Source organism: Mustela nivalis, assembly GCF_964662115.1.
Source record: "Mustela nivalis genome assembly, chromosome: 6".
Classification (NCBI taxonomy): Eukaryota; Metazoa; Chordata; class Mammalia; order Carnivora; family Mustelidae; genus Mustela; species Mustela nivalis.
In genome coordinates this window covers 152,194,091-152,210,164 of record NC_139025.1, presented here as the reverse complement: position 1 = coordinate 152,210,164, position 16,074 = coordinate 152,194,091, and the positions used below count along the sequence as shown (strand labels likewise).

Genomic DNA, 16,074 nt, shown 5'->3' with positions numbered 1-16,074 from the left:
TGGCCACTGGGAAGCGCTCAGCGTCGGAACGCAAGGCCAAGGCTGTGAGGCCTTTGAACCCCTTCCAAGGGGTCAGGCCTGGGAAGGGGAGGAGAAGGCACTCTGGGGATTCACCCGTCCAGCCTGTACCTCTCAGCTCTCCCGGAGGAGCCTCGCCACAGGCCAGGCCCTCCTGCGTGCGTCAGTAAGGAAAGGTCACCCGGGTTTAAAATGTTTGAAATGTCATTGCGTCTCATTGGGCGGCCAGTGACCCACAGCGTTGATCAGTTCTCTTCCCTGCAGTCTTAAACCTTTCAGATGAAATAGAATAATTCAGGACATGATCAAGTGATGTAAAAAGTCATTATGGGGAGAAGCAGATAGATTCATGGGACACCTGGTCCCTACTCGAGACAAGTCCTTTAAAGCAAACTGCCGTTCCCCCCTGTGGCGGTGAGAGGGAAACAGAAGCCAGGAGCATCCCGTGGCCAGGTTTTGTGACTGCCGTGGCTCTGCTGGCGTTAGACAGGGCATCTTGAGCACGCAGGGAAGGGCGGGTAGCCTCGCGGGGGAGCCACACGGGGTCTGCTTGTAGCCACAGGGAACAATGCATAAGTGGGTTAGTTCACAGTTCGTTGTGAGAGCGTAAACAGCCGTGGTGAACTTCAGTCGTGGTGAACAGCTCAGCGGCCGGAGTAGGGGAGCCTCCCGGCCTCAGCCCGTGGGTGCGTTACAGATAGACGAGCTGGAGGAGCAGTGCAGCGAGATAAACCGGGAGAAGGAGAGGAACACGCAGCTCAAGAGGAGAATCGAGGAGCTGGAGTCCGAGCTGCGGGAGAAGGAGACGGTGAGTGGAGGCGCCCGCCGGCCCTGTGCTCCCGGGACCCGGCAGGTGTCTCGGGGTAGGGGGGTGTGACCAGCCCTGGGTGGGAGGGGGGCAGCACGGGGGCCAGCCAAGAGCTGCACCGAGGCTGGGACGCAAGGGGGAGCCGGACATTCATGAAACAGCCGGAAACCTCTGTGGGTGATCTGTCCTCGGAAGTGGCTTTGTGCCGTCCATCCAGCGAGAGCCCCTGCAGTGCGGGCGTTTGTTTTCTGGGGGAGGAGTGCCCGGGACCGCTGAGCGCACGGACGCTGGACACTGTGGACCAGGCACCAATCTTACGCCTCCGTTTGCCTAGAAGATGGGGATGCTAAGAATCCCCATGTCTTTGTGGTGGGGCACGAGCCTCCCGTGCGCGTGAGAACACACGGGACACACTCAGCCTTCGAGGTTACCCGCGTGCTGAGTACTGACTCCAGCACCTCTGTTAGTATCCAGGCCGGTGTAGACTCCAAGAGCTGCTTCCGCTAACATACACACAGATCGTGCTTTTTTAAGGTTTTCAAGGAGACGTTCTATCTGACTTGCTTTCACATCCTTTTTCATTTTCATTTCGTCCCCTGTAGGAATTGAAAGACCTCCGCAAACAAAGTGAAATCATACCTCAGCTCATGTCAGAGTGTGAATACGTCTCTGAGAAGTTAGAGGTAGGAGGGGCGCCTCCCTTCACCTTGGCCCAGACCAGAAGGCATCCGTGGTGTTACTCGTTTCTCTGGGGCCTCCCCTCTCACAGCTCCCCTGGTAAAGAGGAGTGACTTCCTAGTCAGGAGAAGCCCACAGTCTCCGCACGACTGGCTTGTGCTTTTTGTGCTTCTGTCAAAGTGGCCTGTGCAGAGCTGTAGTGCAGGGACCGATTCCCACCCCCAGAAGTCTCCATGGAGCCTTAGGGCTGTGAGGAGCGGGGTGAGGGCAGGGCAGAGAGTGTAAGCCCCAGAGCAGGGCCACCTCTCTACTCTCCAGCCAGTGACCTTGAACATGACCTTGAGCGGTGCCCCTCACTGGCCTCAGATTCCTGATCACGTCCTCTTTCACCTCCCCCTACTTCAGGAGCACGTTATTCAGGTGTACGACCCCAGTATCAGCCGCTGGTTCCTGTAAACCCAGAAAGTCAGCCCCTCACTGGGTGTGTGGGGCGCTGGCCTATGCCTCTATTAGGGACTCAAAGCCACCCTGCCCTTAGGAGGAGCCCAACTGGCTCCCCAGTCACACCGCCTGATCCCAGAGCGGGGACTGCCGGCCCTGAGTCTGGCACGGCCCATCCTGCCTCACTGAGGACAGGGAGGCCTTGGCCTCTCCGTAGAACGGAGGAAACAAGTCACTGCGTGGTTTGTCCCCTTTCTCTCTCCCATAGCTGAGCTCACGTGTGGCCTCTGCGGACCCTTCTGGGAGGAGGGCCTGCACATTTCCTCTGCTGGGCCTCTGTGAAAGGGCCCACTTGCAGCCGGTTCCTCCCGGCAGGACCCGAGCTCCGCACCGTGTAGGGCCGTCCTTTACCAGGCCAGAGTGGGTCCTGCGCTCCGCCTGTCAGCACCTCGGCCGGGGAAGAGGCAGGAGAGCGGGGCGCACCGGGACGCCCCACATTCTGCACTGATGTTCCCAGTCACAGGCCCAGGAGAGGGGGCGAGAGGGGACAGCTGGGCTGGGGCAGGGTCTCGGTGGACGCGCCCCCTTAGCTCTGCTCCAGGCCCTTCTCACGTTGGTCTCGCTGCAGGCGGCAGAGAGAGACAATCAGAACCTAGAGGACAAGGTGCGGTCCCTCAAGACGGACATCGAGGAGAGTAAGTACCGCCAGCGCCACCTCAAGGTCGAGCTCAAGAGCTTCCTGGAGGTGCTGGACGGCAAGATCGACGACCTGCACGACTTCCGCCGCGGCCTCTCCAAGCTGGGGTCCGACAACTAGGGGCAGGGCGGGGGGCGGGGTGGGCGGGGCGTCCTCCCGTGGGCGGTGCTTCTGTCCGCGTGGGGCGGGGCTGGGGGCGGGGCGTCCTCCCGTGGGCGGTGCCTCTGTCCCCGCAGGGCGTGTGTCGGCGGGGGAGGGGGCGCGTTTGCCGCTCTGGTGGTGGGTGGTGCCGTCGCTCTCGCCTCTCCGGCCCGGCCAGGCTGCGGACCCCGGGAAGCCGCTGACTCAGGAACCCCGCGCCGGGTCCCCCGTCCGCGGTCACGCGGTCAGGGCGGGGACGGTTGTATCTTTCTCAAGGGCTGTTGCAACCGCACCACCTGAGCAAGGTGTTTTCTAATCCAAATACGCACACCCTTTACACCTTCGGAGGAGCGTGGAGTGTCCGGGTGCCCGTGGGGGGGCGGGGGGCACGGGGAGCAGCTGTCCTCCGGGTCAGAACCCAGATGCTTTCTAGCAGCCACTTAGTAGACGCTGGTCGAGAAAGAACAGGTGTCGGGGGCGCAGGGGACCACCTGCCTCCCCTCCGCCCCCTCCCTCCCACCTCCTGTGTGTAGGGTTGCCACAACGGTCCTTTCCCGGGTTTTAATTTCGGAGCAGATCGCTGTGCGGTGGGAGCCACTCGCGGTGACGGTGCCTGGCATAGAGTAGGTGCTTAATAAATATTTGTTCGACTAAACATTTAAACAGCACTTAGTGTTTTAATCAACCCCCCCAGCGGAGTCCATCGGACCCTGTTGGACAATCCATCCTCTTGCAGCGCTGGACAGGAGTTCGACTGATGGTGTGCAGTCCAGCTTCTGGATTGCCTCTGGGTGCCCCCGGGCAGGGTGGGTGGCAGAGGAGGCAGCAGGAGCTGGTCCAAGGCCGCTCACTAGCCCATCCAAGCTGCTCTGCCCCTGCGCGCCCCCCCCCCCCCCCCCCGTGCCTTTGAACTGGGACCACCCTGTTTTTCTAGGGTGGGGATGTAGGCTCGACCCCATGTTGGGACTGGACAACTAAGAAATAAATCACAGGAGTTCTCAAGAGAGAGTCTGCTCAAACTGTCTGAGCCTTGGCCTTAGCGACAGGAGCTTCTGCCCCTGCCCTCTCTCTGTTCCTGCTGAGGAAAGGACCAGAGCCATAAAGCCCTCCTCTCTTACTGAGTTTCTCAGCAGGGCCAGGGGCATCTGGGCTCCCTGCATGTGGCAAGATGGTTTGAGTCCCTGGCCATGGGCATTTCTAAATGCCTTTCTGTGTGATGGAGTCTTTGGTGTCTCCTTACCCCCTTGCCTGCTTTGGGAACCACCAAGAGAACATCTCCTTCTAGAAAGAGTTTCTAGAATTTCCCCCTAGTGGATCTGGATGAACAATGAAACAGCCTGAGGAGGCAGGTGGGCACATGCACATGTGAGCCAGGCCCTGGGATGAACCCTGCTGTTGAGACCATGTCTCTGAGCAGAGAGCTCCTGTCCAGGTGAGGGAGGGAAGGCCAGCCGGCTGGGCACCCGGGCACCTTGGAGTGGGGATGGGGGGCGCACCTGCAGGCTGGGGAGCAGCTCCGCTTGGACACACTGGACTCATGGCAGACAAAGTGGAAATTATGGTCTCTGGTGGTCTCCGGATCTTGTGCTCTTGGTGACCTGACACACGCTGCTGCTGGCCTGCGTTTTCCCCGGAGTCCCAGATGGCTCTCAGGGGAGTAGCAAGCAGCTCCCTGCTGGTCAGGAGCCCAGAGAGCTGGGCTGGCCATGATTTGGCCCCTTGGCCCAGCGCCGACTCCAGGGGTTTCTTCTCAGGACAGGTCAGCCCACCTATCAGCAGACGGGACCTGGAGCTAGTTGCCTGGGAGCAGTCCACGCTGGGATCCCAAAACCTCAGCTCGGGGCGTCAGTGCCCGCCACCCCCGTCTACTCAGTGACTTACAGATCTGGAAGGAACAGTCTTGGCTGACTGGAGCCTGCTGGGGGTGGGGTGGGGGCACAGTCACAGGAAGATAGAGTTGCCAGAGCTCTCTGTGTGTCCTGCAGCAGTGACAGTGGGAAGCTCTGTGGGGGCAGCACCATGACAGTGGGCTGCTGCGACCCTCCGTGGTCAGGACCCGTGGTCCCTGGGCAGTGTGGTCAGCGCCTTCCAGGTGGTAGGATCTGCACTGTGGCCTCTTATGTTGCAGCCCAGGAGCCAAGAGCAGGAGGGGCTCCCCTGCGGGTGGCGTCAGGTTCAGCGGGGAAGGCACCCCAGCTATAGGAGAGCGCTGGCCGTTCACTCCCTTCTGCTTTTCTCTAAAGATCTTAGTGCTTCTTCGCTGACTTTATTTAAGAAAAGATGGCCCTGGGGGCAACACGGAGGGTCTGTGGAGAGACAGGCCCTGGCACCACGAGGGTGGGTCCCATGGGTGCTGCGTGTATCCTACCTTCTGCCAGAGCCAGTTCCATGCCCTCGCTTACGGGAACATCTGACTACACAGATGTCCTTCGGTCGTCCTCACCGAGGCCAAACACGGGTCTCACACCCGCCTCACACTCGTGCACCCGCCGGCCAGGCCGTACTGCTCGGCCGTGGCGATCCAGGACCCCGCTTCCTTGCCAGGTCACGTCTCCTGAGGTTGACGTGTCCAGGGCTGGTCGCCTGAGCGGGGATGAGCTCTTTTCCTGCATCTGTGAAACCTGGGGCCTGAAGGAGGCGAGGTGAACCGTGGAACCCCTTCATCATAATGGGCCTTAAAAATAATTTTCCTCCTGGGGCGCCCAGGTGACTCAGTCAGTTAGGCGGCCAACTTGATTTTGGCTCAGGTCATGATCTCAGGGTCCTGGGATTGAGCCCCTTGTGGGGCTCCCCACTCAGCAGAGGGTCTGCTTCTCTCTCTGCCTCTGCCCCTCCCCCTGCTTATGCTCTCTCTCTCTCTCAAATAAATACATCTTTAAGAATAATAATTTTTCTTCTAAGTAAAGACCCAATTGGGTGCATCAAAATCGAGAAGGACGGGGCAGGGGGTAGGGGGGGGTCTTACTAGTGTCCAGGGACTGCAACCCCCAAATGACAGGTTGGGACAGTGTGGTCACACCTTGAAGGTAGAGTGAGCCAGCATCCATAGAGACCTGGAGCTTGGGTGGCCCTTCTGTCCCGTGCTGTCCTGCGTGCTGTCACGTTAGACCTCAGGTGGGTGAGAGCATTGGGCATTGTCATTCCCCATTTTGCAGATGGGGAACAGAGACAGACAGCGACATGCCCGTCACCCAGCAGCCTTCATAGGCTCTGCGTATCCAGCTCTTCCGGACCGAGGTCCGGTGTCTTTCTGGGCGCCATGCCACTGCTCTCCTTCTGTGACCTTTGCGTGCCAAGACAGAAGTTCTCTGGGACCCTGATGAGGGCACATGGCAGTTAAGTTATTTTAATATATGTCCACAGCAAGTGATGATTTACAAACGAGCGAACCAGAATTATATTTATAGTCATTACAGACCGTAAGTTCCATGTTTGAATGTCTCTGGCTCTGCAGAGATCTTTCTGAGAGCATGTTGGTTAAAACAATGTCCAAGCTCTGAGAGGCCAGATCTGAAGAACACAAACATTGCAAGTTCTTTGTTTTTGGCTTGCTTTGGTGGTAGTAGAGTGGATTGTCCAGAACAGGTGGGGAGCCCTGAGAGGGCAGAGTGGTAAGCTGGGTTCTGGTGGGAGGTTGTCCAGCCGCTGCCCACTCCTGCCCAACCCGAGCCAGCTCTGGGGAAGGAGCAGGCCAGCCCCATGGTTACAGCAGGGTGAGCGGGACCTGGCTTGACCCCAGGAAGACTGTCCAGGTGGGCAGTGGTCTCCAATCCGCAGGCTCCCTGTGGACTGCTCCAGACTTAGGCAGCCCGTGAACTCTGCCTTGAGGATTGGGGGTACCCGGTGGTTTGGGTAGATACTGCATTTGGCGTGAAGCATCAAGTCTGGGGTAGTACAGAGTAGAGCTCAGACCATTCTAAGGGACTGCTTTTGTCTAGAAATGGAGGCAGTGTTGGATAAGAGCCAGCCACCGGGCAGGCCACGGACTGTACCGGGGTGTACCTTAAAAGGGGGCAGCTGTGATGGGATTTTAGAATAGGCGTTCAAAAGAGTCTGCCCTTTGAGATGGAGACCGTCATGCCCTTTGCTCGTCACTGAAAGTGGGTTGTTTGTGCCACTGGTCCTTCTAAAAGTCACGACTCTTTAATTTCCTTGAAATGTCACTGGATTTTTGAAGCGCTGACAATTTATATAGAAGCTTGCAATCATTGTCTGTATGTATTTTTAAATGATGAGCATGGTTTAAAAGGAGCCTAATTCTGAGTACATGATTTCTTCAAAAGGAATATCATATATTTGGAGGCGCAGTGGCGGTGGCATCACAGAGAGGGAATCCTGTGCAGAAATGTATGTTCTTTACCTGTCTTTTCTGTACATCTGTCTCAAGGGTATGGGGTTTTCCTCTTTAAAAACCTTCCAGGCAAGAAGGTGACTTTTGGTAAGGTGAACTTAGGAGTGTGTGTGTGTGTGTGTGTGTGTGTGTGTGTGTGTGATTGGAAAAAGTGGGAGAAACGATAAGGAAGTGTTTTAAATAAAAATATATATATACCCAAGAATGGTCTTTGATAATCTTGGTAGTGATGCTGAATGTTCTGGAATCTGTTTCTGAGAAGAGTTTGTGGGTCTTTTGTTTTGGGTCAAATTGTACAGAGCCCTACTCTCTTTGATGATGCAGAGCCTTGTGAAAAGTGGTCCCCAAGGCCACACAGACCCCTGGCACACCTGGCAGAAGGCCAGACTGTGGGACATTTTGGCAGATGATTGACAGGTCTGATGATTGGCAGCTGTGGGGAACATGTTACTATTTTTACCCTGTTGTACTGCTTTCAATGTAAAGTCCTGACTTTAAATAAATTGTAGCGATGTTTTGTGATATAACAGCCCATTAGGCATATCTTATAACAAATATAAGAATTTAATGATTAGTATGAGGTGGTCATGTGGACTCTCCCAGAAGTATGAGGGCGTGTTTCTTTTTCCCTTCTTAAATGCATTTTTGGTACCTAAATAATATATACATTTTTCAAAAGAAACTACAGATGAGTGAAAAGAAAAAAAATCACCTGCTATTAGACCATCTGATTATAACCACTGTTAACATTTTAGTATATCTCTTTTCAGACTGTTTTTAATGCACCTATATTCGTTTCATTTCTTTTTCATGAAATACAATTATGTTACACATAACTGTTTTGTAACTTTTTTCAATTGTGACATTATATCATGACTATATGTCTCTCGAGGTAAATTTCATCATTTTTAATGTCTATATGGGTTTTCCCACGGATACTTGGGTGGTTCCCAATTTTTTTAGTCACGGTCAAGGATATGATGAAATCCATTGTTCTAACATCTTTGTAAACTTGTCAGACTTACTGAGGATCATTTCTAAAATCGAACTCGGTAGTTCCGAAGTGTGGGGAGCAGCACCCATGCTGCTCTGTGTCTCCTCCTGTCCTTGCTGGGCACACGGGAGACTGCACTCGAGCCCCCTTATCTGAAGTCATGCAGGGTCCTGTGACCTTCTGGTCAGTGAGACCTGAACAGAAGAGACCTGGGAAGCTCCCAGGCCAAGACTGTGAGATGCCCATGACCCGTTCTCCAGGCTGTGCACCCTTGCCTACACACAGGGTGATGTCCCGGCCCTGGGGCGTCTGTCAGCCGGGGTCCTTGAGGGACTGCAGAAGAACCTCCTTCTTCCCTCACGCCACCCACCCACGCACCTGCACGGAAATGGAGCGTGGGGTAAACGGTAAGCCTCGGGCGTCACACCACTGGGGTTTCAGGGCTAATTTGTCACTGCAGCTTAACATGTCCTATCCGGACTAACAGAAAAGGCTACACACATTTTTGGGACTTTTAATATATATCGCCTCTAATTGCCTTCCTGAAAGATGATTCCAAATTATACTCCCACCAGCATTGTGTGAGAATGTCCTGCTCCCCCTTTAACACTGGTGTTCCCGTGGGGCGGTGGCACTAGTTTCAGTATGCATTGTTTGATTCAAGTGTGACCCTCATTCCCAAAACTATCGGTTGGAAAGTATTCTTTTGTACTTCACTTATTCATCTGCTCTGGTCCCTTTTCTCATAAGATGAGTAGCTTTCTTAGTGATTTCCAAGAAGTTCTTCCTTTCCCCATAAATATCTCTAAAAAAAAAAAAAAAAGAAAAGTACGTATGGCTTTTTAAAATGTTTGGACATTTAAGCATTTCTTTCTTTTTATTCAAACCTATCCTTTCCTTCATGCCTGCTATCTTTGCTGTCAGGCTCATGAAGATCTTTCGGATCCTAATTCCGAGACTGTATAAATAGTCACCAGGATTTTATTCTTACACTCTCATTGTTTTTAAGCAGTTAAATCTATGGTGGGTGGGGGGATGGTTGAACCAAGGGAAGGAGATTAAGAGCAGATGCATCATGGTGAGCAGCGAGTGAGAGAGAGGCTTGTTTGATCACTGTATCGCATGCCCGAAACTAATGTTAGTGTATGCACTATACTGGAATTTTTTTTAAAAATAGGCCAATAAATAAATAATAAAAATAAAGTGAAGAAAAAAAAAAAGCTAAATCTATGATCCATCAGGAATTTTTTTTTTTTCCAAATTGGGGAATGTGTCCTTTCTCTACAGATAGAGAAATTCCATTTTTTACTGTATACCCAATCCTTCTATATCATTAAGTGTCCTTCTGAGCTTTCTGTGTGACACGTCTGGCACTGGTACCCCATTGTTTGCCATCGCATGTTTAGACTAAATGTCTCCACGAATTAAACGTTTTCAAAAAAATTTTAGTACTTTTTGTATATGACTATTTCTAAAAGAAATTTGGGATCATTTTGTAATGTTTAGAAGAATTGGGCGTTGGATCATGTAAAAATTTATAGCTTACTCTTATAATTCTTCAGAGAGAAGTAACGTCTTTATAATATTTCAACTTTGATTTCAGTAACTTTATAAAGTATTACGTAACCTTGGTATATTTTTTCTAGCATGGGTCATTTTTGAAGCTGCTCCTATTGTAAACAAGCTCTCTTGTTCGTTGTATTTTCCAACTGCTTACTGTTTATATAAAGCACTACTCTTTTAAAATGAAAATTAGACTCACTGACTTTTATTTAAAGCATAAGAGCTGTATAAATGTACACATTAGGGGAAGACATAGAGACTCAAATTGCCCTATAATGAAAATCCCTCTGCCCTTAGACAGTCAACAGTTGGTGCATAGTCCCCCCATTTTTTTTTTTCTAAAAATGTTTTTCTCTTTTATCCATCTGAGCATATGCTACACTACAACTCTTCCACTACTTGCGTTTTTTACTTGGCAATAGATCTCGGGTATCTTCCTGGGTCAGTACACGTCAATCTACCTCATTCTTAGCTCTGCATAGAGAGCAATGAGTGTGTATTCTGGTTTATTTAATGTGGCAGTTGGTGGTTCATCTTGTAACCAGCCAATTACTGAGATTTCTTTTCTTCTAATGGTTTTGTTGTTATTCTTTTGCCTCTCTCAGGTAGATAATGGTTCTGTGGTGATGATAATTTTACCTCCATATTTTTAATTATCTTATTTCCTTTCCTTATCACATTGATCACTTTTGGAAGAACGTTAAGTAACATGTATATAATTGTGCTGGTTTTGTACGTTCTTCATAAATGTTTTTTTTACTTAGCAAGAATACTTCTAGTGTTTCTCTAGAAGTATAAATTTGACTCTTAGTGTAAGATATTCTTAACATTTGAATTTATATATTAAAATGATGTCTTTCTAGTTTGCTGAAAGCTTTATGAGTAATGGATGTTAGAATTTTATTAAATTCCTTTTTTTCACATCTGTCAAGATGATCAAATGGTTTTTATCATGACCTAAGAGAAATCTTTTTCATAGACTTGTTAATGTCTAAGCTCTCTTTGCATTTCTAGAAAAGCCTGGTATAGGCATAGTTCTTTTAATACAGATCTCCACCCAATGTTAACAGTGGTTATTTATGGTGGGTTAGTTTATGGTAGATTTTTATTTTGTGTTCTTGTCTGTATTTTCTGATTTTTCTACAAGTCTCATGTCTTACTTGTATAATAAAAAGAGCTTTAAAGTATGAAGAATATTCTGAATTTGGCTTGCTCATATCTTCAGATTTTTCGTTGTTAAGATGGATAGTTGTGTGATTTTTTTTGTCTTGCTTTGTCAGGTTCTGGTGTTGGGTTTATGTTAATTTCTTTAAAAACAAAACAAAACAAGAACTTGGGGAGCTCTTGCTCTCTTTTTTTCTGTGCCCTGGAAACAGTTTAAATAATACTGAGAATTTTTTGCTCCTTCATGTTTTTATAATCTGTGTAAAACTGTCCAAGTCTAGTGCCTTTTTAGGAAATAGTTCTTTGACACCTTTTAAAATGTTTTCCAGGCTCATTGGTCTCTGCAGACTTTCTTCCTATTCTGTGAGTTTGGGACCATTTAAGTTTGTTAATAAAGATTCCATTAAGATTTTCAGATTTTCCCGTGTGGAGTATTATCCTTTCTCATCCGTAACATTGTATGTCTGTGCTTTCCCTTTATTCTGAGTGGTTTTTCCAGAATTAGTTTATTTTATCAGTCTTTTCAAGGCACTTAAATCCAAATTTACTCTTTTACCGTTTTATGATTTTTTTTGTTAGTTTTTGTTATTTCCTTAATTTTTTTTCACTTTCTTTAGTTGAATACCATTTTGACTTTGTCTAATTTAATTATGGACGCGTTTCCTAGCAATTGTAAGGTTGTGACTTCTCTTCTGAATACTTCTTCATCCATATCCCTCAAATTTTTAAGTAGGGTGTTCTAAGTTATAAACAATTTGCAATTTCAGATTTGACTTCATTTTTCACTGGAGAGCTATTTGAAATTATGCTTTCAAATTTCCAGGTATTTTGATATTTGCTGTTGTTGTTTTTAACATTTGTTACACATTTCGAGTTTAACTGCTTTGCTATCAAAGAGGGTATGGCCTGTACAGTTTCTGCATTAGCGTCTACTGCTATCTTCTTGGGACCTAACAGCTTGTCAATTTTAGTAAATATTCCTAGGAAACTGGAAAAGAAGATATATTCTCTGAAGGGAGCATAATTCAGTCTCTCTGTATTAGTTTGACCTTATTAATTTTAATATTATGGACAGTTAATTTTTACTTACTTGATCCATTAAGACTAAGGAAAGTGTGTGCATCTCCCACTACTGTGGAATTTCTATTTCTCTTCTGTTTCTAATGGTTTTTGCTTAATGTGTTTCAGTATGATGTTATTTGGAAATTATCTTTTTATATTTAAGGCCAAAATATGTCCCTTTGAAGACTTGTATACCTTTGTGAATTTCACTTGATTTTATTGTAATAGAGTTGTTTATGTAGAAATACATAGTTCAGTAAAATGTTTGTGTCTGTTTTTAAGTCAACAAAAATCTTTCAGGATTTCAAAAATCCTTTATATCTTAAGAAGGTATGGGATGCCTGGGTGGCTCAGTGGGTTAAAGCCTCTGCCTTTGGCTCAGGTCATGCTCTCAGGGTCCTGGGATCGAACCCCGCATCAGGCTCTCTGCTCAGCAGGGAGCCTGCTTCCCTTCCTCTCTCTCTGCCTGCCTCTCTGCCTGCTTGTGATCTCTGTCTGTCAAATAAATAAATAAAATCTTTAATTAAAAAAAAAAAGAATGTATTTTGGAAGCTCTTGATCTCCCCAAGGGAAAGTTGATGTTCTCTGGGGTCGCTTCCTGAGCCAAAGCAAGGATGGCAGTGGGGGGTGAGGTCCATATGCTTTTGGTGGAACAGATTGAAAGTTTTTGAGTATGTTAACATTTCCAGTTCCTGCTTTGGGACAGCCCCATGCTTGAGTATGCTTAGGGAACACCTGCCCTTCAGGGGGTGACCTTTTGCCTTGATGGGGCCAATACCAAAGCTCTTCCCAACCCAACAGACATGTTTCTTCTGCAGGTCTAGCGATCTGAGCAGAAGGCAGCCGAGTGTATTGTATGTTTGTGTTCCTGGCTGTGCGGGGAAAGTTAATCTCAAAGACTCATTCTACCAGAAAAGATTTTTTCAGAGCTGTTTGAACAGATATTCACGTGACAAAGTCTGCATCAGGCAGAGAACCAACTCTTCCCAAACACGTGTAGGTGGTGTGACTCTCAACCCACAGCTCAGGAGTGGAAGAAACAAGATCTCTCTTCCCCCCTCAGTCAAGTTCATTCTTCCCCCCCTCAGTCAAGTTCATTTCTGGTTTGAGTTCCCGTTCTACCAGGCCCGTGCGATTTGATCTTGGTCAGTTCTGGGACCCCCTTTTCTTCAGTGTGAGTCTTCAGAGGTCCTGGGGGGGGGGCTTACATATCTTTCGAGGTTTGGGGAGGAGGGATCTTGTGCCTGCCAAGGTGTCCCTCCTCCCTGCCCCACTCTGTCTCCCACTCTGCTCCCTCTGGGTCCTGCTTGTGTTGCTTGGGAGTACGAGAATTTCTCAGATGTTGCCCTGCTCTGGCGATCGTCCAGCGGCCGTCCCGTTTGACAGCACAGGTTTCAGGTGGAGGGTGATTTAGCCTGAAGGAACTGTTGGGTAGGCCAGATGTGTTGGCGTAGGAGCTCACCAGCGAGTGGAAGTGTTTCTGTGGCCACGGACACAGGCTCTTTGCTGACAGCTCCCGTCCGCAGGCCCTCAGCTACATTTTGGGTTAGCCTGTGGCCCTGCCTGCCATGAGAGCCACCTCCCTGCGGGGTCTCCTCACACCACATCGGGCCCTGCCTTCTGCCTCGCGGGACATTTGGCCAAGTTGCCCTGCCTTTTGAAATAACCCTCCCGAGATGCCCAAGTTTCCCTTCCCCGTCCTGTCTCACTTCTGACTACCCCTCCTTCCCCCACTCCTCCTCCTGCTTTGGAGTGTTGGGGTCTCCAAGCATCCAGCCCAGGGCCACCTTCCCGGACACTCTCCCCCAGGCCATTTCAGGACCTCTGTGGTGATTTCATCAGCAGCCGCCCCGCCTCCCCCCGTTCAGCTCCCACCCTCCAGTGCCGCCACCCTCCCCTCTGCGCTGGCCCATCTTTGCTGCCTGTGCCGCGACTCGTGACGTTGGGGTCCTCCCTCGGGCTGTCTCGCCTCTTCACCCCTGCCCCACTCTGCAGACGGACCACCCCACCTGCTCCCGGCCTCCATCATCCTGGAGCTCCTCCACCCTCTAGTTCCTCTTATGAGAGGCTGCCCAGAAGCCTCTTCCCAAGGCTGGAGACATCAGGTTCTAGCCCACGCCCCACCCCTGCAAGGGGACATGCTCCCCACCTGGCCGGCCTCTGCTTCTCCTCCGCTTGCCTGGAACCCTTCCAGAAGCTCTGCCAGCCTGGGAACGCAGAGGTGAGAGTCCCCAAGTTTCCCCAGGTATGTACCTGCAGGGGTGAGGTGAGACAGTATGTTCTGGTGCTAATGGAACCCAGCTGATTTGTGGGGGGAGGGGTCTGTGGGGCCCAGAATGGGGGCCGGAGCACAACCGGCTTCTCCAGAACCGGCAGAGCCCAGGCCACTTTGAAGGGCCTCAGACCTGTGAGACCTCGTGCTTCCGGGCCCCCGCCCTGGGAAGGAGCCCACTGTGACTCTGTGCCTGCCTCACGCTTCCCTTGCCACAGACCTGAGTTTGTGGCCTGTGTGTGCCAGCGGTCTTTGGGGGGTGGTCTGCAGACCACAGGCTTCGGGGCTACCTGGGGTTTCCGGGCCCTCCCGGAGACACTTCCTGGATTAGCAGCCCCAAACTGTCCCCAGCCCAGTCTCTGGAACCTCGGACTCTGTGACCTTTTCACGGCAGCAGGAACCTCGCAGCTGTGACTCAGGCTACAGAACTCCAGGTGGGGAGACGATCCTGGATTATCGGGCAGGTGGGGGGCGTCTAACTCATGGGTTCTTTAACACAGAGCACTTTCCTGGCTGATGGCACGACAGTCCGAGAGTGAGCGGCTGCTGGCTTCAGAGCTGACCGGAGGCCACCATCGGGGAACGCAGGTGCCTCCAGAAACAGGAAGAGGCAGGGAAGCAGCCTTTCCTCTTGAGCCCCTGGAAAGGCACACGACCCCGCTGGCACCTTGAGGTCCGCCCCGTGGGGCCCCGGCGGACTTCGCACCTTCAGAACCGTAGCTGATGGTCTGTGTGAAGTGTCCGCGTCCCTGGGAGCTGCTACAGCGGCAGCAGAAAACCATAGGCCCCTCCCGTGAGCTTACAGACCTCAGCATCACAAAGCTCTGTGTGTAAATTCATTCACTTACACGGGCTCACCTGGCGGGTGGTCGTGAGTGGGAAACCTCATGATCCCAGCACCTGCTGCCCCGTCTCGATCCCCTGCTCAGGTTCCGAGAGGGGGTGAAAACGCACGAGCAGGTAAGTCCGATTTTCTCAGCTCCTCCTCCTCCACCCCCGAGAATGCTGCCCCTGCGGACGGCTGTCCTGGACCAGCTCTGGCCGGAGGGCTGTTCCAGGTGGGAACTGTGGCCTCGGTGGGCTGTGCTTGTGGCTAGGGCTGCAGTGGGGGAGGCAGTGGGCGGGGGCGGGGCAGGAGGCCGTGGGGTGGACGCTGAAGGATGGGTGTGGGTTTGCCAGGACGTGGGGGCAGGGGACATCCCAGGCACAGAGGTCTCAGCGGGGGCAGCTTGGTCTCGAGGACACACAGCGGGAGGGGCGGGACTGCCCAGGGGACTTCTGCCAGCTCCGAGGGGTGAGGACTCAGTCCCGGTCCCCAGTGGGCTGCGGAGAGGCTGGGGAGCCGGGAAGGCGGGTGGGAGAGAGACCGGGGCCTCGGGAGAGCACGTTGGGAGGTTGGAAGTCAGGCAGTGGGAGGGAACCCTTGTCCCTCTCCTCGGCTCTGAATTCCCTGAGGCCAGAGTCTGGGCTGAATTCAAGGCTTGACTGGAAGCAGGGGCGAAGCGGGCAATGAGGGAGAGGCGGCTGCAGAGAGGGGGAAGTTCTGCTGCACGGAACACAGTTGGGTGAAGAGCTTTAGTGGCGGGAACTCTCTTTGGAAAAGGATTCTGTCCCCGGAGGCCACTTGACTTTGGCAACCCTTACAAAGCAAATTCTGAGGCCTAGTCATGCCTGAGGAAGTCTTAAGATACTGAAATGACAATAATTAAAAACAATACCACTCCGCAAAGTAAGCATAGGGAAGCCCAGCAAACCTCTGACTTTGCTGTTTTTTTTAAAACACCAGATTCTTCCCAGAAAAACGTGCTAAGCTTGGCCCGCATGTGCTGGGCCAGGGGGCCTGAGACACAGGCCCTCAGTGTGCCTGGGGTTTGGGACTGAGGGC

The 16,074-nt window shown here is 51.2% G+C and overlaps 1 protein-coding gene across 2 annotated transcripts in view; it reads left to right on the top strand.

Moving 5' to 3' along the window:
- HOMER2 (homer scaffold protein 2) overlaps window positions 1–9,880 on the top strand; it is an 88,274-nt gene extending 78,394 nt beyond the window's left edge. For both annotated transcript variants that reach the window (XM_082736181.1, XM_082736182.1), the window contains exons 7-9: window positions 716–826; window positions 1,429–1,509; window positions 2,574–9,880. In XM_082736181.1, the coding sequence (XP_082592307.1) occupies window positions 716–826; window positions 1,429–1,509; window positions 2,574–2,762 (381 nt within the window). In that variant the 3' untranslated portion in view covers window positions 2,763–9,880. The remainder of the gene's footprint in view (window positions 1–715; window positions 827–1,428; window positions 1,510–2,573) is intronic.
- Window positions 9,881–16,074: the final 6,194 nt, after the last annotated feature.